The 20,049-nt window shown below is 50.0% G+C and overlaps 1 protein-coding gene across 1 annotated transcript in view; it reads left to right on the top strand.

The window, feature by feature from the left end:
* KCNJ3 (potassium inwardly rectifying channel subfamily J member 3) overlaps positions 1 to 20,049 on the top strand; it is a 38,503-nt gene continuing 18,454 nt past the window's right edge. The window contains exons 1-2 of the mRNA XM_068686906.1: positions 1 to 945; positions 4,459 to 4,675. Coding sequence (XP_068543007.1) covers positions 268 to 945; positions 4,459 to 4,675 — 895 coding nt within the window. The 5' untranslated portion in view covers positions 1 to 267. The remainder of the gene's footprint in view (positions 946 to 4,458; positions 4,676 to 20,049) is intronic.

Here is a 20,049-nt window from a genome sequence, read left to right as displayed (position 1 = left end):
GGGGGTGGCCAAGGGGGGGCGCGCCCTGCCCGGGGCCGCGCCGCGCCGCCCCTGCCGCCGGCTCCGCGTGGGTGGCGGCCGCGCACGGCGGAGCCTCCGCGCCCGCAGAGCGGCGGCGCCGTGCGGGGCCGTTTCGAGCTGATCCGAGCCGTGCTGAGCCCCTCCGAGCCCCTCCGAGCCGGTGGGAGCCGTGCCGAGCCCCTCGGAGCCGTGCGCGGTGCCGTGCCCGCGGTGCCGTGCCGGGCGGTGCGGGGCGGTGCGCGGAGCATGTCGGCGCTGCGGCGCAAGCTGGGGGACGATTACCAGGTGGTGAGCACCTCGGCCAGCGGAGGGGGGCTGCCGCCGCCCCGGACGGCCCCCCGGGGGAAGCGGCAGCGTTTCGTGGACAAGAACGGGCGCTGCAACGTGCAGCACGGCAACCTGGGCGGCGAGACCAGCCGCTACCTGTCCGACCTCTTCACCACGCTGGTGGACCTCAAGTGGCGCTGGAACCTCTTCATCTTCATCCTCACCTACACCGTGGCCTGGCTCTTCATGGCCTCCATGTGGTGGGTGATCGCCTACATGCGGGGCGACCTCAACAAGGCGCACGACGACAGCTACACGCCCTGCGTGGCCAACGTCTACAACTTCCCCTCCGCCTTCCTCTTCTTCATTGAGACCGAGGCCACCATCGGCTACGGCTACCGCTACATCACGGACAAGTGCCCCGAGGGCATCATCCTCTTCCTCTTCCAGTCCATCCTGGGCTCCATCGTGGACGCCTTCCTCATCGGCTGCATGTTCATCAAGATGTCCCAGCCCAAGAAGAGGGCCGAGACCCTGATGTTCAGCGAGCACGCGGCCATCTCCATGCGGGACGGCAAGCTCACCCTCATGTTCCGGGTGGGCAACCTCCGCAACAGCCACATGGTGTCCGCGCAGATCCGCTGCAAGCTGCTCAAAGTAAGTCCCCGGGGACACCCCCCTGTCCTCCTCCGTGCCCCCCCGGTGCTGCCGAGCAGCCTTTGGGCAGGGAGCATCGCTGCTGTCCCCTGCCTCCGTGTGCCCGCGGTGCTCGTCGCGCTCAGCCATCGGGCACCAGACTTACACGCACCCGGCCATCTGGTTACCCACAGCCCTATAGGATAATGTTTATGTGCTGCGCTGTTTTACATGCATGTCTGTATAAAATGCTCAGTTTCTTCCCTGCGAGGTAATACTTTGTAGCTGGAACTCCTCGCTGTGTATTTCAGTAGGAAGCTGTGTGCCTTCCTGCTGTGTTTCTGTGCTCCCAGGCAGCGGTGTGTCCCGCCGGGCAGAGCTACATTTACGTGGTGCATGAACTTCACCGAAAGCAGAATGTCGGGGTTACACATTTTAAAATCACGCTAGCAGCCCCGCATGTCTGAGGAAAATAGGGTATTTGTCTGAGACTTATTGCCAGCCTTTTATTTATAGGGGAGCAGAAGGAAATGTGGAGCGGGTGGCAGGGGATGGCTCGGGTGACGTTTGGTGTGTGCAGAGCATCCTGCACATTGCCCCGGGCTGTGGGATGTGGGAGCTGTGTGCCTGGGGGTCCTTTGGGGGCATCCCAATTCCTTCCCTGCTGCCCTGCACAGGGAGGCTCTTGCCCCATCTGCTGTACCCGGGTCCAGCGAAGCACAGGTACATTTTTTTAGGGGCAAGATTTGTGTTGTTTTGGCCCAAATAAGTGTTTCTGCCAGGGTTTGCAGGCAGGATCCTCGCTGCTTTTGCTGAGCTCTGCAGGACCCCCACTGCATCCTAAATAATGGGGGAGTCCGTGGCCCAGAGGCTTGCCCTTGCCTGCAATTTCCGTGGAGTCGTGGGGGACACAACAGGAATTAAAGCATCTGCACAATTCCTCTCGTCTCCTTCCTACCGTGCCTGGCTGATTTTTGCAGCTCAGGACTGACATCAGTGGGGATGCTCTCACTGCAGCTGACCTGGAAGCATCTCTTCCCGTTCTCTTCTTCTTGAGTAATCAGCTCAGGCTGCGGTTACGTTCTCCTGATGTGAGCTAACGCCGCTTGTTTCCTCACAGCCGAAGTTCAGATGGCTAAATTGAATTATGTGCAATTAGCCTGGTAAGTAATCATCCAGTCTTTAGAGGGCACCACAGTGACCCCTCAGCTGCCTTGCCTGCCGAGGCCACGCTGGCCGGGGAGGAATGGGACTGCCGCATTTAACGAGCATCTTTAATAGCTTTCAGGAATCAAAATGAGTCATTTCTATTACAGGCCTAAAAAAAAAATAGCCCTTTTTGTATCTGCGCAGTGCCTCTGATGGAATTTTAGAAGTTAGAGCTTAAAACTTAGCGTGGCTCCACCAAATTTCCTGAACTTTAAGTGTGTGGAAGGCTGCCTTTACGGATGAAGTCATGTACTCGTGTTCTGTCATAATGCTGGAGTGATGGGGCTGAAGGGTTTGCAGCTGTTTTGTTTCTTTTTTTATTAAAAAAAAAAAAAAGTAAGAAAACCAGAAGAGCCCAGGGAACCTCGGCATAGCAGCAGTGCAGACAAAGCAAGCTGGCAGTGCTCAGGGACGTAATTTGTGTTGTAAAAAAGCTCCTCTGTAGGAGCTCCGTGCGCGGGCAGGTATAAATGGGTAGCGAGAGGGAGAAGAGCAATAAAGGGCTAAAAGGAGGCTCTCCGGTGGATGCAGTTGCCAGCCAGCGCTGCACATCACCTACCAAATTTCTCCGCAGGGTGCAGTCCTCACGCTGCGCTGGGGAAGCGGTGCCTGGCCAGGCGGCTGCCTGGGGAAAAAATAAAAGGAAAAAAAAATAAATGAAAAAGGAGGAAAATCCAGGATTGCAGCAGGGAGAGCAGGGTGCTGCTGTGCAGGGGCAGGGCTGTGCAGCTGAGGGCTGTCGCTGCTCCAGGTTTTCTCGCTGGTTGCACGCCTATGGGTGCTGGCACGGAGGAGAGCTCGTCCCATGCTGGGTGCCCGGCTGACTCCCATGGGTGCACCCTGCCTCGTGTAGCACCCTGTGTGCCAACGCCACCAGGACAGCCGCAGGGCTGGCACACAGCTCCTCGTGGGTGCTGCTTCTTAGCAGGAAGGGTATTCCGCTGTAACAGCTATGGACAACTGGAAATCCTGCTGGAGTTCTGGGTTTCTGTTTTTTCCTGGGAAGACCATGCTGGAGAAAAAAAATAATAGAAAGCCATAAAGCTGGCAACTTCATGCAAAGACTCATTCATTGGAATTATCGTCTTGCCAAATGGGTCTCCAAGATTGTGAGCAACTTGGAGAAAACTTAGGTGTGCGGATCTGTGCATGGCACAGCCAGAGTCACTCAAGGTCAGTTCTTCCACAGATGTAGTGTCTAGGGCAGCAAATAATAACTATAATAAATTATAATATAATAAATAATGGGAGTTTTTGCACCCTGGCTTGTGCTGAGTCCTGCCTGTTACTCAGGTGCAGAACAATCTGTGGTTTGTAGCAGTTCAGCTCCCAGCCTTTACCTGGGCTCCCCTGGAGGAGAGGCAGCCCCGGTGCCCGTGCCCACCGCACCGCTGGCAGATGTGGCTCCAACCACTGCAGCCCCAGTGCTTTGGGCTGCCCTGGTGGTCCTGATGGATGTCATGGCACTCAGGGGGAGCGTGCCAGTGCTGACAGACTGCGGCAGCGGCACAGCTCTGGGGCGCCAGGCAACATCCCGCCCATTTTTAACCTTTTTCCCATCAATTTCTTCCCCCATCCGCATTTCATGCCTGTTTCCCTGGACTTGTCTTTTGCCGTGTCCCTCAAGCACTGAATTCTCTCTAACGCCCATATTTTATCAACTTTCTGTCTGTTAAGATGCCCATTAAGATCCCCGGCAGGCTGGTGTGCACCCGGGGTGTCTCAGCCTGATGCCCTGGTGTGAAACCGCGAGGTGTCCGCACACCGGGGGCACAGCCACAAACCTGAATTTGTGCACACATAACTTAAAGCCCATTTCTTAGCTGGAACCCCAGGGCACTGGAAGAGGTTATTGTTTGCTTGGGATTAGATCTCCTTCCAACCCAACCACCATTCAGTGAATATTTTAAAAATAGAAGCCAAATCCCAAGCGAGGCGCGTAATCCCATTTTGCCCGGTCTGCTTCCTTTTCTCGTGGTTTCCCAGCCGATCCCCACCCAGCGCTGCCCTGCCAGGCGCAGTGTGCCACGGGGGGCGCTGAGTTTGGGAGTGATTTTTGTCATGGGCTTGCTGTGTAGCTGTTGAAATGTGGTTTATAATGTCTTGGTGGACAGCGGTAACTACAGCAGCGACAGCTTTTCTGGGCTTTTTTTATATATATTGATCTAAATGACAGTGATGTCAAAACCGTTTTGGGAAACCCTATGTTGGGTGGGTGCTGGTGTTGTTTGGCAGCGCCGGGGGGGCCTCGCTTTTTGGGGAAGCTGGTGGCTGCCATAAGATGCCCTGACTGCTCTCTCTGCTCTCCCCCTGCTGCCTCTCCAGTCCCGCCAGACCCCGGAGGGCGAATTCCTGCCTCTGGACCAGCTGGAGCTGGACGTGGGCTTCAGCACGGGGGCCGACCAGCTCTTCCTCGTCTCGCCGCTCACCATCTGCCACGTGATAGATGCCAAGAGCCCCTTCTACGACCTGTCGCAGCGCAGCATGCAGACGGAGCAGTTCGAGATCGTCGTCATCCTGGAGGGCATCGTGGAGACGACGGGTGAGTGGCGGCGGCTCCAGGCGAGCCAGATGTTGCCAACGCTTCCAGGTGGCCCAAGGCTTGGTTTCACTCGGAGAGAAAGGGTTTCAGGGCTGACACACAGACCAGAAGACTCTAGTTTGTTTTTTTTTGTTGTTTTAACAGAACTCTTTTAAACACAACTGGTTGCAGAAAAGGAGTTTTGTAAATACCTCGTTACAATTCTAAAACAAAGTCGTGTGTTGGTACACTTCTGGGTTTATTTTTGTAAATGTTTTCAGTGTCGACGTTATACACAGAACAACAAGGACAGGAGGTATTTTCTGAATCTGTCAAGCCAAACTCATGGAGGCTTGCAAATGCTGTGACCTAGTTTTAGAAAATGAGATGAATATTGGGTAAAATAGAGCACAGTAATTCTATCTTGATGAAACACGGAGGGATGAAAGGTTTTAAAAAAAAATAAAAATCATCAGAAATGTGAGTAAAGGAGAACGGAGGAGAATCTGAGGAGAAAGAGACCCGAGGGGCAACCTTGCCCAAAGGGTGCCCATATTTTAGGGGAGGAGAGGCGGGTGCTGTGTGGGGTTACTGCACACTTTGGGGCCACCCTTGGCCAAGCACCTGCAGGACACCAGCACCCGCTGGATCTGAGCCCACTGACATAACCCCTGGGTAAAGCAAAGCACATGGGCCCTGTCGGCAGGGAGCTTTTTGCAAGCTGTTACTGTGCGTGGAAATGCTGTGCTGCAGAAACCGTCCCCCTAAGCTATCCTCAGTTAGGTTTGCGTCTAGCAGCTCGCAGTCACCCTAGAACAGAAGCAATAATTTGAAGGGAATTATACTATTTATAATTATTTATAATTTAATATATATATTTATTATATATAATATATAATATAATACTTATAATATTTATAATTATTATAAATATTTAAAAAAATAATAACTCGCAGCTTGCTGTGTTGGACTTCTTGCAGCAGAAGCTGGTGGGGAGCTGGCTCTGCGCTTCCTTCCCTCCCAGCGTCCAGGTTCCCCCGCTGCAGAGTGCAAGCCGTGTCAGAAGGCAACCCAAGTTTTAAATGTCTGCTGGCGCGGAGGGAACGGTGAAACTGCGGAGACCAGAAATAACTTGCAGTTGTTTAGAAACCAGGGTGCTATTTTCGGGGCGGTGTAAAAACGCTGCCTGTTTTTCAGTTTGTCTGTGAAAACCAGTCATGAATGCGAAGATTTATTTTTTTTTCCAGTTAATTCAGACTGCGTGCAGCTGGAAAGGGAGCTGTGGTGTGCTGGTGGGTCTCACGGGGCTGGGTGAGCCCCAGTTATGGTGTTTGTGGTTTGGGGAGACCGGGCTGATGGTGGATGTGTGGGCTGCAGGAGGCAGGCTGGAGGGAGAGCAGATAAACCCTGGCTGATTTGCAGAGGGATTTTTGAAGGGATATTTGTGGTTGCAGGGACCTGCAATGGGTGGGATGGGAGCCCCATCCAGGGGTCAGGGCAGGGGCTGGCAGCTCAGCCTGTGCTGCACGTGGGCACTTCTGGGCTCTCTTCGTACTGCTGGAAGCGCTGCTTAATTTAATTACGGATGCAACCTGTGTGCAGCCACCCATTACCCTTCTATCAGCTTCTGCATGAAAGACGTGATCCTTATTTTATATCTTTAAATAATATGAAATGCAGATGCCCCAAGGAGCTGAGGCTGCCCCATCCCTGCGATGCCCGAGACCAGGCTGGGGGGGTTTGGGCAGCCTGGGCTGGGGGAAGCCAGCCCCAAACTGCTCTGCAGCTCTTTGAATTGGATTTTAAAGCTTAGAAGACTGTAATTCAATACTAGAATGCCATGAAGACGGATGAATTTGGGGACTGTCCTTTGAGATACACCTGGACTTCAGCTCTGGCATTTCTCTGTGAAAGCAGCTGATTCCACTGGGATGTGGATGGGGACGGTTGGACTGGGTGATCTTGGAGGTTTTTTCCAACCTTAATCATTCTGTCGTGTCTTCGTTCCCAAGCACTGTAATGTGTGCTGAGCACAGTAGCGTTTTGAGGAGAAACATTCCCCCAACATTATTTATTTTGCTCCTGTGCTGTGTCTCCTGGCTTGAGAAGGCAGCTCAGAGGAGCTCATGAAACAACGTGATTCTCAGTGTTGTCGTTCAGCAACCATCTAATACAGATCATTTTCTAAAGTCGCCGTATTATTTTCTGGTTTTGTAATTTTGTCCTGAAGAGCTTCAGGACGGTGGAGGTGAGTGGCTTTCTGCAGGCCCCAGAAATGCAGTGCAGAGCTGTGCTTGCTGCTTCCCGCCCTGGCCCTCGCGGTGCAGTGCAGCTGAGCACACCTTGCCAGGCTTGTACCAGGGGAATATTTGCTGCTGATCATTTGTAGCACATTTAACCGAAGAGGCTTTGATATTCATCAGTTCTGCAGCTTCCAGAGTTTTAAACGGAGATCTAGTGCTCGCTGCCTACGCTCCTGCTTTGTTTTTCAAGTAAATTATTTTCTGTGTGTGCCCGAAGAGTGCTGCGGGATTGTGCTCGGATCCACAGCATCCCGTGTCATTAACCGGGTGCTGACGCACGTGGCTTGTGTCTCTTGGAGATCTGCTGGTCCCAAAGTCAAGAATTAGACAGCAGGCAAATAATAGTAAATAGCAAAAATATTTGTTTCATGATATCCTTTTTGCTGCTCTTCTATTTGTATTGACACGCCAGAAGCGGCCTTTGGTCTGAAGGAGAACAAAGTGAGAATGAGAAGGTGGAAAACAAACACAGATTGTGGCTCAGCAGAGGGAAACTGGGAGATAAGGAGAGGCACTGGAGGGATCAGTGGGGTTGATTCAGGGCCCTTTACGTGTTTGGTGTTTTGAAATGCTTCAGCCTTGACCTGTTCTGTAACTCGTGATTCCAAACTACGCCGAGCAGCCCAGCGGGGTCTGGTGCGTGCCGTGGTCTCGGCTGCCTCCTGGGCAGTGCAGGGATTCCTCCCACAGCTCTTCGTCGTGAAAATTGCTACAAGGGGAAGGAAGCCTTTGCATGCCCTCGTGCTGCAGGGCTGCACTCTCTGGACCTGTCATTAGGCTTACTAAGGCGAGAACCGTGCCTCCCTGTGCCCTTAGTGAAGCTGGGCACGGTGCATCTCACAGCGGTGCTGAGCATCTCTCTGCTCTAATCCACGTATCTGTAAAAATAGGAATTCAGCACTCCTGATGGCGTTTGGCCTGTGTCAGCTCGATCTTTTGATCAGGACGTGGAGCCTCTTGGTTTTCTCTAGCAGGTGCTTATGAAGTCTTTTTTTGTTTGACTTTGTTTTCTGTGTTCAACTTTTGATATGCAATGCTACCAAGGGGGGCAGAGGATTAGGAAATGTATACAATAAATTTTGTGTTGACTGTCTGCAGGGACAGTAAAGATTTCTTGGAGAAGTTTAATGAGTTGTTTAAGCAGGATCTTCTCGCTTGTAAGTCCCACTTGGCTGATTAAAATCACCGTTTCCGATGCCTTCTCTCATTAAATCATATGAAAATGATCTCTCGAAGATACCTCCCAACTTGATTAAATTAATTTACTGCCTAGTCACCGAAGTTTTAATTTCCAGAAATGTAAACATTTCCTTCTGCTTTCCATGCCCTCCACTGGAGCTTGTAGCTTGCTTAGATAACACCGTGTGATGTATTTTCAGGTTCCTAAGGGCTAAGGTAAGGTGCTCCCCTGCTCCACAGCTCAGGAAGATGGGAGGCAGAGGCTCAGCCCTGGAGGCAGCAGGGCTGGAGGTGTCCCTCTCCAGCAGGCCCTTTCCCACAGGGAGCAGAAGACAAAAACATCTCAGCAGATGCATTTTCCAGTGCCTGTTTTCCCTCCTCCCATTGCCCCACGGAGCCTCCCATGGGTGCCCACCCTGGCACCTGGGGGCTCCTGGTCCCCTCGGCACCTCTGGCGTGAATTGTAGGTGGAAAACTCGTGCCCTGGGACTGCCACAAAGACCGAGCCCTGGAGTGCTCCCTGCAGACATCCGAGGGTGCTGGGGCAGGCTCTGGGTCTTTGGTTATTTCGGGGTCTTGGCCCGCTGGCTAGCGATGGAGGAGTTGAGTAGCTGGAATGCTCGAACGGCTTTTCTAAATTCAAAGATGGTTATGATTCATAAGGGTAATTGCTAATCATTTTGAATTATTTTTGATACATATCCAACCCCTCCATTATTATGATAGCATATAATTTTGAAGAACACTCAAAGCGTTTATTTTCACAACCTATTGTCCTGATCTCACATTGTTGTGATGGAGAATTCGCGGCTCCATTGTCAGCCCTGGAACAGCAAAACTTGCAGGTGCTGGTGGAGGGGAGAACAAGTTTTGACTCTTATTCTGCAGTCCCTTTAAGGGTCCTTGCCTCCGTCTGTATTTAGGAACACAAAGCCTTTTAAAATTGGAGCATTATCCTGCGACTTACTGATAAGCGGCGGAAATTGCTAAAAGATGATGAACTGTTAATAAGAACGTACAGAAACCTGGCAGGAATGGTGTATGAATCCATTCTCAAAACTCATTAAGTGTTATTTTGAAAACCTTTTAACACCATTTTCTGATTAAAGAAATCAAACAGCTTGCCATGCTTTTTAATTAAATAAGTAGAGAATGGAATCAAAGACATATCTCACTGTTTTTACCTTTAAAAAGAGGAATAGCTTAAATTATGGAAATGTGGGTCTTCGTAGAAAGGTTTCTCTCAGAAATGGATACTTGTGAATGATTTCAAACACGAAACAACTTGAGTGAACAAAGAGCCGTAATACAAATCTGAAAGCTGGTGTGATTTAGATAATTTCTAGAGCTATTTAAAAACGTTTTTCCTATGCATTATTCTCAAGGTCACTTGGCTGTGAAGAAGCCGCAGTACGAATTGAGCAAATTTAGAGTTGGAGCAAAAAAAAAAAGTATTTATTCTGTTTTTATCTTACCATTCATGTTTTGGGGTTTGGCTATTTTTTATTTTTGCTGGTTGGTTGCTTGTTTTGTGCAGGTGCGGGCAAAATATTGTGGGCAGAGGTGCAACAGAGTGCGGATACTCAGGGGATGCTCTGGTTAACCCCTATCAAGGGTTAGGCTGAGCTGAGTGCTGTGGAGTGGGGCTGCATCGGGGGGCTTCCACCCAGGCACAGACGTGGTGATGGTACCACGGCTGTGTTGGTGTAGGAGCTGCCTGTCTGGACCTCTCCTCCGTGGAGCATCACCTGCACGACTGAGAGAGACGTCAGCGTGGTGTGTGGCTGGGAAGGAGCCGGGGGAACAGTTCAGCAGGTCTGCCTAATGACAGGGTTTTTTCCTTCTTTTGTTCTTCGTTATTTTTTTAAACTTAGCCTAAACATGATGAAATAGCCACTTAAGATGTCACAGTCTCAGCAGTTCACCAAATGTGTTTCCAGTGCTGGCGTTGTGTAGGCTGCTAGTGGAAAGAGCAGTATTTATTGGAGGCGAAGGCACAGACGTTTGTCACTGTCAAAGCAGGGATGTGCTGAATGGCCCCAGCTTCCCTCTGGCCCCTGCGGCTGGGCCAGGTATAGCCAGATGGGTCAGAAAAGGGAAAAAAAAAGGAATCTGTTTTGGTATCTAGGCATTGCCTCTAGAATAGCCACATTGGGCAGTCTGACCTGGCCTCAGCCCTCTGCTGCGTGTACTGAAAGTGTATCACCCATGGTTAGCACTCGGAAAAACTACCGAAAATGGCAGATTTATCCAACACAAACTGAAAACTGCAGGTGAATGCACATGATGAGGACCCGGTCTTAAATTAGTTCTGGTCCAGAACCTTTTCTTTTGTTTTTATCGAGGAATGTAAATCTCTCTGCGGAAATCTGCATTTCAGATGGGTGCATGGAAGTGGTGAAAAGAATGAAAATAAAATCATGGAAAATAAAAAGAGGCACTTTTTTTTTTTTTTTTTTTTTTTTTATTTCCCTTGGGTAGCTTCTGCTTTGGTGAATTAGTTATTTAATTATGACTTATAAATGCATAGTATTTTTTAATGATAACGAAAGGATCTAAGGTTCAGTGGAAATGTAGCAAAAGCAAATGGGTTTGTGTGCTGTTTGTAAGGAGAAGCAGCTGGAGGAGAGCAGTTTTGGGAACTGCATCCCTTATGTAACTTGCAAGCATTGAATTTCGGCTAACGTGTACCTCCTGCTTGAGGCAGAAATTCCCCAGAGCACTGAATTCCACTGCATAAAACCTTCATGGCTCTTTCCCCTTTTTTTCCCAGATGCCTTTAGAGATACAGAAGAGAAAAATGGTAGTGGTTTTAATCCCGAGCTCTGCAGGAGCTTTCCTTTCACCACGTATAAGCTGAATAACTGGTGATTCATCAGAAGTCATGTCTTTGTAAAAATACTCGTTCACGCTTAATCAAACAGAGTATGTTCGTCTCAAATGTGTGAAATACTGTGGTCTGTGGTGGAGTAAGGTGAAATACTGTGGTGTGTGGTGGAGTAAGGGGTGCTCCCTGCATCCCAGCCCGCTCTGCCCCTCTCGGGGAGGTTGGGAAGCCAGCAAGAAAGCTCTGCAGCGCTCAAGCCGTGCTGTTGCTTTTTCAGTTAATAATAAACCTAAATAGGAGGCCGTAGCTTCATTCTCGTCCTCTTATCACCACGGTATCTCTTGCTGGGCTGTGTAAAAGATTTAGTGGTTTTCCGTATTTCTGGGCAGAAAAAAAAAAGCAGCTTTGGCTAAAGTAGTCCCGGCACTGGAGTCACAAGGATGGTTTTGTGGATCTGCATGGAGACCAGCTTAAAGTCGTGTCCACGTTTTGCCACGTGCGTATTTTGTACAGGAGCTGTTCCCGTGCTAGTTCTGCCCGGGTTTCCTGCAGATGCCCGCCGGGTGCCAGCCAGCGGTGCCCAGCCACAGCAGCTCCTCCCAGGGGTGCTCCTGCTCGGGAGGAGATGACTGCGACCACTAGATCAATGAACAAGTTAATTGCTTCACCCCTGACTCAAATAAAACCCTCAGAACCGTCACTTGCTAATATTGATCTGATTTTAACCCAGGTGGGTCAAGTTGCCTCTTTCTGTTACCGCATTTGTGCAGAACGAGGAAATCCGGGCAGGAATCCCAGTGCCCGGGGGTCAGCGCTGTCAAACCTGGGCCAGACGGCTGGGGAGAGCTGGCAGCCTCAGTCCTGGACACCCCCAAAAACCCGGGAGGGCTGGTGTAAGGGATGGGGTGCTCACCTCTGAGCAGCCCAGAGACCAGGCTGGGGACCCAGCATGGGCATCACCACAAGTGGGATTCAGTGGGAATGGAAGGGAAACTGCCACTCTGAGCTGGTGCAGCAAATACTTCCAGGTGTTGCACTTTCTACCCATTTTCTCATAGACTGCATCTTTCTCATTTTGTCTTGTTTGTTAATATTGTTATAAAATATTATTTAAAGCTTTAATCTTGCAGGGCACTCCAGTTCTTTCCTCTTCGGCAGACCCATTCCTCTGCCTTAGGAGGAAACTAAGCTGGTTGGACCTTACTTGCTCTGGCCAGCCCAGTTTTGCCCTTGCTTGCAACCTTGCTGTCCTCTGGCTATTCGAATTGTTTGGTTATTTTGTGCAGTATTTTCCGTGCTTGGAAGTTAGCCTGGGCTGCAATTGCCCGTCCCCTGCCTGTCCCTCTGTTCGCACTGCGGGTGCTGCGGCTGCCCCTCTGCACCTGCCTGGGTGCGTGCTCGTCCTGTTCTCATAAATGTTTCATGGGGCCCCGATCACTGCAGCTGATTCTCAGAGTATGTGAGGACACGTTTTGTGAACCCTAACTGGATTTGGAGCATTTAAGTAGTTTCTAAGCCTGCTTTCGGCATCCTGAGTTCAGACTCCTGTGCTGATGCTGTTTTAGCCAGCTAAATGTTTTAGTGAAGGCTAAACCTGGAAAGGCCGTAAGCACCCGCGGCTTCTCAGGGTCCTGTTTTATTAGCTCTTTCTCCCTGTTCATCAGTGCAGTATTTCTCTCCTTAATTCACTTTTTGCTCTTAATTTCTTTGGGGTTGTTCCTGGATTTAGAAAGCTTTGGCATTTGCAGCTGCTGAAGGGAGCCTGCTGTTGTGGCAGCTCCTTGCCCATTACGGGTGGAAGGCTCATCAGACACCGAGTGCTTCTGCAGCAGTGAAGGAGCACTGAGGAGGCAAGCAAGTGAAAAGATTTTGCAATATCAAGGAGTGAAAAACAAGACTGGAAATGCTGCTTGGTGCTATGAGAAACCTGCGCCTGGTGGCCAGGTCTGTGAAGCCCTTCTGGTCTGACTTCAGTTTGCAAACCTGGATTAATTAGCATTGTGCTGGCTGGAAAACAAGCAGCGAGAGCAGTTTGTGCTTTTCCATATTCCTTTCTTCCTTTTAATTAGACATTTTCGTATTTTCAAAATTAAAAAAAATCCTGGTGCCTTTTTATTCTGAGGAAATTCTGTGATTCCCGAGGAATGCAGGGATCAGAGTCCTTCATCCACAGGTGGCTTTCCTCCTGTATTGAATACTACTTGTGACAAAACCAATGTGTTTTTTTTTTTTTTTTTTTTTTTTTTTTTCAGCTGGGAATTCATCTATAAATTCATCTATAGAGACCTGCAGTGTTCATTACTGAGCACTCCCCAGCTAGACATACCGATCAGGATCCTAGCCCATTCACATAAATGAGCACAAAACATTTCCCTAAGTACTGTACTGGTACACTGACAAGGAGCGGTCTCCCCGGTGGCACCACGGAGGGGCTGCATGTCTGCATGGAGCAGAGCTTGCAGGGGATTTTATCAGGCAATTAGCAGTTTTATCAGCTGTGGGGCAATTTCCTTCTAAGCATACTGGGGGAGATGACGGTGGAAGGAGGGAGGACGGACTCTGAAAGTCCAGCATTTTGTACGTTTCAGTGATGTCTTAAGGGTTTCACTGTGAATTGTTACTGCAAAGAGCGAGGGTGGCAATTCTGTACGAGTATCAGTGAAAACCTTCAGCAAGGCTCTTTAGGAGCTCCCAGGGTGTAGCTGCATTGTCAAAGATCTGCTTGAATTCCCAAGAAGAAAATAAGCGGTCATTCTGTCTGTGCTTTGGACATGAATAGTCTTTTAATTCTCTTTAACATTTCCATAATCGCTTATGTTGACATTTTTAACTCGTTGAACATTTCATATGCTTTTTATTCTCTAATGAAATCACTGAAGCAACAGCGTTTAACAACCCCTCCCAAGGCTGTGGATGACATAGAGGCACTAGGATGCGTTTCAGTTCCTGGAGAGTCTCTTGCTGTTTTTCTTTTTTTTATGCTTTTTCTTTTTTTGGCTGATACTGGGCCAGCTTACTGGGTGATGGGGTAGTGTAATAAATATAGTGTATGGGTAGATGCAAGTATAAATACATCCTGAGCATATATGAGCTATATATATACTTATAGATGTATAAGAAAAATAAGGTCAGCCTGCAGAGGGGTGAATGAGGTTGAAATTTGGTAACTTCAGTGCTACCCCTCTGGCTGACGTACCAAACCGCAGCATGTTGTGCGTGGAGTATTTAGGATATTCGTGGTTGGCAAAGGGAGGCCACGTGCTGCTGGCAGCCTTATAGCTGTGGCATGGGTGCACGTGTGTGTGTGCCCAGGTGTGTGTGCGTGTGTGTGTGTGAGCGTGCAACAGAGCAGAGAGCACGTGGCGGAGCAGGGCTGCGTGGCCTTGCACCACGCGGGTTAGCCACGGATGGCGCGGCGGGGGTGTGAGTTGGGCTGCTTTGCTGCAGCTAGCGAGCGAGCTGGGCTTGTTTTCCACCGACGCCTGCTGGATGGAGCCTGCCAGCTCCCCTGCTCCCATCTGCTGCTGCTTCTCCCTCCTCGCCGCCCAGGCTCTGCAGCAGCTCGCCGTGGCGATGCGTCTTGGGTTGTGCCGAGGGATGCGAGCTGGAATGGGGAGGGTGGGGAAAAGCAGCAACTGCTGGTTCGCTACTCTGGTAGGAGGCTCTCGGAAAGATATTCTTCTTTCATTAGCTGCAGAAATGCATTTGCTTTAACTTCCATCGTTGCAGCCAATTTCCTTAAAACTCCATCTAATTTTTTCTCATAGTGAAACCTTGATAGCGAAGCTCTGCCAGTTCATACAGGGGAACACGCAAAAACATCAGGGCAGAGAAGGCATGAGATGAGGTTTTTATTGGGTTGTACAGCACAGAAGAGAGCACTCAAGGATTGTGGGCCCATTCTGGAAATCCTTTAAGAAGTTTCTTTCCCAATTATAAGTATCACAAATTTAAGCAACTCGTTGGAGTACCAGTAAGGATGCAGCTTCCAGGCCTAATTTCTGGTTCTGTGGCCGGGTTGGGTCTGTAGCATCCGTGTAGTTTGGCAGCAGCTGCGGGGAGGAGCTGGCCAGCTGGGGCCAGGCTTGGGGCTGGCTCTGCATCCCTCAGCTCTGGCTGTGAGCAACGGGAGCAGGGCTTCAGCTTTCAGCCTCCCGGGCAGCCCTGCCCAGCGCAGCTCTCTCAGCAGCTCCTCGGCTGTGTATGGGAATGGGCCCTTGGGCACCAGGGGTGCTGGGAGGTGGCACGGACTGGGGGGACTTGCAGGAGATGGAGATAACTGGTTTCTTTCTGAAGCAGGGGGAAGCTTTGCATTAGGAGTACCACTGCAAGCAGGTTATAAGGCAGATTGCAAATAAAGCCCTGTCTCCAAACATCAATAACGCACCTTGCATAAACATCTGGTGATGTACCCTGTGTATGCATCTCATTCGCTATTGTAGGTGGAGGTACTGGTGAGAAAATGCACGGCTAATGCCTAGAGTTTGTTTTCTTCAAGAAAAAAAAAAATGAAATAAGCTGCATTTCACCCTTCTTAAATGTGGTCCAAGCTCATCCAAGTGGGGCTCAGGGGCGAAGCGCAGAAGCGGGGGGGTGTTGTGCTGAGGAGGGGAGGGAGGAGGGGAGGAAGGGAAGCCAGGGTCATTTGTGAAGGCAGTAAAATGAAATTAAAAATATTAACTTAGTTAGGACGAAGAACTGTCTGCTGACTCTGTTTCTTCTTGCTCTGCATGTTATTAATCACGGTCTCGGTGTCCTTGCCGCTCCCTGGAAGCTCGGTTTGTGGAGCGTCACCTGCTGCCTGCCCTCCTCCAGCATCACAGCTCAAAGGGCTCCCACGGGGACCGAGGAGGGCTGGCTTTGCTTTGGGAGCCACGGCTGCACCCACGGGCAGGGAGTGAAGCCGTTCAATTGCAACTCGTTGAGTATTTAACAGTCTCACTGGGTCGCCTGTCCAGCTTTCCCAGCCCGGTTTGACAGAGGAAGGTTTCCCTCTAGTCCTCGGGGCTGACTGGCAGGGTTTCTCATCTTGTTAAAAAAAATCCACAGAAGTGCAAATGAAACTCAAAAACTGAACTTCATGTCAATGAGGTAATTGCAAGACAAATACAAATTATAGAATATTCATTTTCCACTTTTACATGGAATAGAAATTAAATAAATTCAACTGAAGTTTTTTAGCCAAGTGACTCAGTCATTGTTCATGGGAATGGCAGGTGCAGTTCTGGTTCCTAGCAGCATTCCTTCTGACGATGGGGTTCTCACCATCTGCAACGTGCCAAGCTGGCATATGGGACCTGCGTGGACGTTTCACATCCCTTCCCAGTACGTGTTCTGTTTTTTCTGCCTGCTGTGGCTGCACGATGGGGTGCGGGTGCTGCTCTGCGCCCATCATTGGGTGTGGGGACTATAAAGCAGTAACACGAGGGTTGGGGTGGGTGATGGAGTGGAGGCACCTGAACACCTGCACTGGTTCCCTATCTGCAAGAGCAAATTGGTTAAAAAGGCAGGGAAAACTGTATTCAGTAGGATTCGGGGAACATCATAAACAGAGTCAATGTTTTGGGCTAGGGCTGAGGTCACTTTCTGCATGCTGCTGAATATTTTAGTATAGTGTGAGCTATTTTCTCATATTTTTGGATGCTCGTTTAGAGTGCTGCACTTAGCGGACTTCATTATTGAGCCTATTTTACTGTTTTGTGACTCACATCACATTTCACATGGCACTTGCTGCGTTGCACTTGAGCTGGAGTTGTTCTGCTTTTGTGGAAAGGGCCACAGGGGCTGAGGCTCCCAGGTGTGCAGGACCATCCGGCTGCTGTGCCCAGCCGTGGGGCTGGTGTCTGGTGGCACCCAGGACGTGGCGAGGACACCTCTTATGGTGTCAGGTTGTTGTCAGCTGCAGGGGATGCATTACCAGCTCTGCTTTCCCCTGCAAGAAGAAATTACTAAAGGCAGGCAATGCGAGCTTCCCCGTTCTGCAGAAAATATATTTGCAGTCCTGCTAAATGGCGATTTCACGCTCGACTGAGAGCAGAGCCCTTTGGTGATACTTAAAATTTAGCGAGCATTATGTTCTTTACATTTATAAATACCCACGTGGCCTCTCATTTTGCAGTTTAATTTAGGGTGTTCTTGGTGTTTACAGGGCCGGGTGGGGGAGAAGTGCTTCCTCCTGCTCTCACGGGAGGTGAGAGCACCAAAATGCACCAAAATGCACCCTGTGGGCAGTTTGTTAAGCTGGAAAAGCTTAACAAACAAAACAGCTGGAGAAATTCCCACCTGCAGCAGCAGTGAACGAGATACTGAGAAAATGTGACTGGGGGGTGTCGGTGGTGGTGGTGGCGGAACCCAGCACATTTATCCGAGCTGCTCCTGGTGTATCTGCCCACCGTGGCCAAAGTGCTCAGCACAGGCTGTGTTTGCAGGGCACAAAGGGTCGATGTGTCCGTGTATGGCACCGCATGGCATCGGGAGAGGGTGTTATGGGTCCTGGGAACAGCTTCCTGCCCCAAGGGCATCATTTACTGTAGGGTTGTTGGCACTTGATTTTCTTTTTCTCTTCACCTATTAACTCCCTGTAGGTCTGTACCATCTCACTCGTACAGCAGTTTCAGAAATCACCACGTAGCAAACTCAACCCTTCTGTTTTGGATAACGGTGTGCAAAATCCAGCTTCTTCTCATCAAAGGAATGGTGCGGCGTGGGCAGCGGCTGCGCGGTGCCTGCGCACAAGTCAGCTGTAATCCTCCGCCTCCAGTTCTTACAACTTTCCAGTCAATTGACTTCCAAGGCTGGAATTTTTCATGCTTGGTCTTTGCTTAAAGGAAAATATGTTTTGGCAAGTTGGTAGGCAATAAATCGCTGCGTTTTGTGCAGTGTGTGTTCATGGTACGCAGCCGCACGTGCACTGCCTGGTGCAGACGGCTTCGTTGGTGGGCAAAGAGGATAAATGCAGCAAGAGGTGGAGTTAACATTGCCGAAATAATGGTTTCTCGTTTGACCTTTTACTGCCCAGGTCACGCAGCAGCTCCTCGGCCATTCCCAGCTGCCAAAAGGTGCCTTCTGCTGAGGAACCATTGATTTTTCAGAGATCCCTCTGCAGTGTGCCAAGCCACTGGCATGGTGACACATGGCTGTAGGGGCAGGCCAAGTGCTTCTGCGGCACCTGTGGTCACGGTGCCGTGGCTGCAGCTGTGCTCAGGGCACTGCAGGGCGCAGTGCTCAGGTGGCTGATGTGCTCTTCGGAGCCCGGACTGATTTTGGGAGCTAGGTAAAGCCGTGGGAAGAGTAATGAGTAGCCTTCACTATTTCCCCTCTGCCTGAGGTGGGAACAGCTAAATCCCTGAGAGGCTGTCCGAGTTGAGAGGCTTTCTGCTGCCTGCTCAAGCTCTCCTGTCTCCTTGCCAGCCCCATCCATGGGCAGAGGCACCCAGAAGTGACACTGGGACAGGTCACCATCAGCGCAGCGCTGATGCACTTCGTCGTGGAGGCACAGAGCTCACCCCGCTGGCTGTTCTCGGGGAGATGTGCACATTTCCTGGAGGAAGCAGGTATCGGGGCAGGTATCGGGGCCGGGGTGCTGCCCTGGGATGGTGGCTGCTGGCCGTGCTGCCTGGCTGCATTGGGGCACGGGGCGCATCCCACTGCCTGCAGAATGGAGAATGGATTTTACAGAATATTTAGGGGAGCGATGGTTCGAGATGCTGTGGGATCCCACTGCTGCCTGGGTGTTGGTCAGGCACCCCAGTCCCATCGGGAATCGTCCCTTTTTAAATCTGGGCTGGCCTCACAAACACTAATGCAGAGAAGTAGAGATAAATGAAGCGAAAACGAGGTGGCCTCTTCAAGCAACAGTTTCTCTAACAAGATTTCCTCTGCTCCTTGTTAAGATATTGATCTGTGTTTGCAGCTGGATGGTTCAAGACAAAGCTGAGAGCTCCCATCCGCTGCATAAATAACCAAGGACATGGCGTGACTAATTGTTTGTGATTAAGGACATGTGTATGCTACCATGTCAGACCGCTCTGTGCCGCGTTATGGTCTTTAAATCTTTCTTCTGTCGATTGCTGTTAGCCATTTCACGGTTCTGCATTGCAAAGTGGCTTCTCTGGCAAAGATATGATGCTTTTGCTCCCTTCTGCATTGTTTTTAATGTCAGGTGGGTGTGGGTTTCGGGCTGATTTTGGCTTCCGGAGGGCTTTTGGGACCAGAATAACTAAAAGTTGGAACAACTTTAAAGTTAAAATTATGACCGCAGAGCATAGGAAAGTGCAGGGGTAATAAAGACAACGTCTGGTTGGAGCTGTGAATCAATAATATCCTTGTTCCAGCGCTGAATTAGGTTTCCTTTAAGCACGGAGAGCTGCAGACCCATTTTCCCAGCCCATCGACCGGTCAGAGCTCTTTCTGCTGGCAGTCCCCCTTTCACCTGCACTTCTGCAGCCGTAATCCTCGTTCCCACATTAAAAACCGCATTTCTGCCCAGTTCACAGCTGCCGTGATGAATGCTGTGACCGCATGGAAAGTGCAACATCTCTAATTTAGGAATCATTACCCTAGATAATAGGCAGTAAAGAGGCCAAAATGGGTCCAGAAGGTAATCTAACCACAGTCTGTAATACGCGCTGTCTGCTCCTGGCCATCAGGGAGATGTTTAAGGAGGTGCTAGGGGCCCGAGGTTCCTGGAAAACCTTTTTCCCATGGCCCTGGGGCCGTGCAGATGTTGCTAGCTGGTTATGCAGTAGGTGCTAATTAGTTACGCAGTAGTTGCTAGTTAGTTAGCTGGTAGCTGGTACTATCTGCTAAATTCTTCTCTGGGAGTTTTGCTGCCAGATTGGAGCCTGAACGTGCCAACAAGTATTTTGTTGTTGAAGTGAGGAAATAACATCCAAGGAAGAATGGAATTAGAAGAATATTCAAAACAAAAGGAATGGGGAGAATAACGCCTAACTGAACCAAATTGCAAAAATTATTTTCTTTGATGTAAATCAGCTTAATTTTGACTCTTGAAAAGAAGAGCTCATAGATTGCTGTGTTTCTGAAGTGGCTTGCTCTAGCTTGAAGATTTATTGTTCAAATCACAT

This window comes from Anas acuta, chromosome 6 (assembly GCF_963932015.1).
Source record: "Anas acuta chromosome 6, bAnaAcu1.1, whole genome shotgun sequence".
In the NCBI taxonomy this organism is placed as follows: domain Eukaryota; kingdom Metazoa; phylum Chordata; class Aves; order Anseriformes; family Anatidae; genus Anas; species Anas acuta.
Note: the sequence above shows the minus strand (reverse complement) of the source record. Positions and strands in the feature narration are given on the sequence as shown.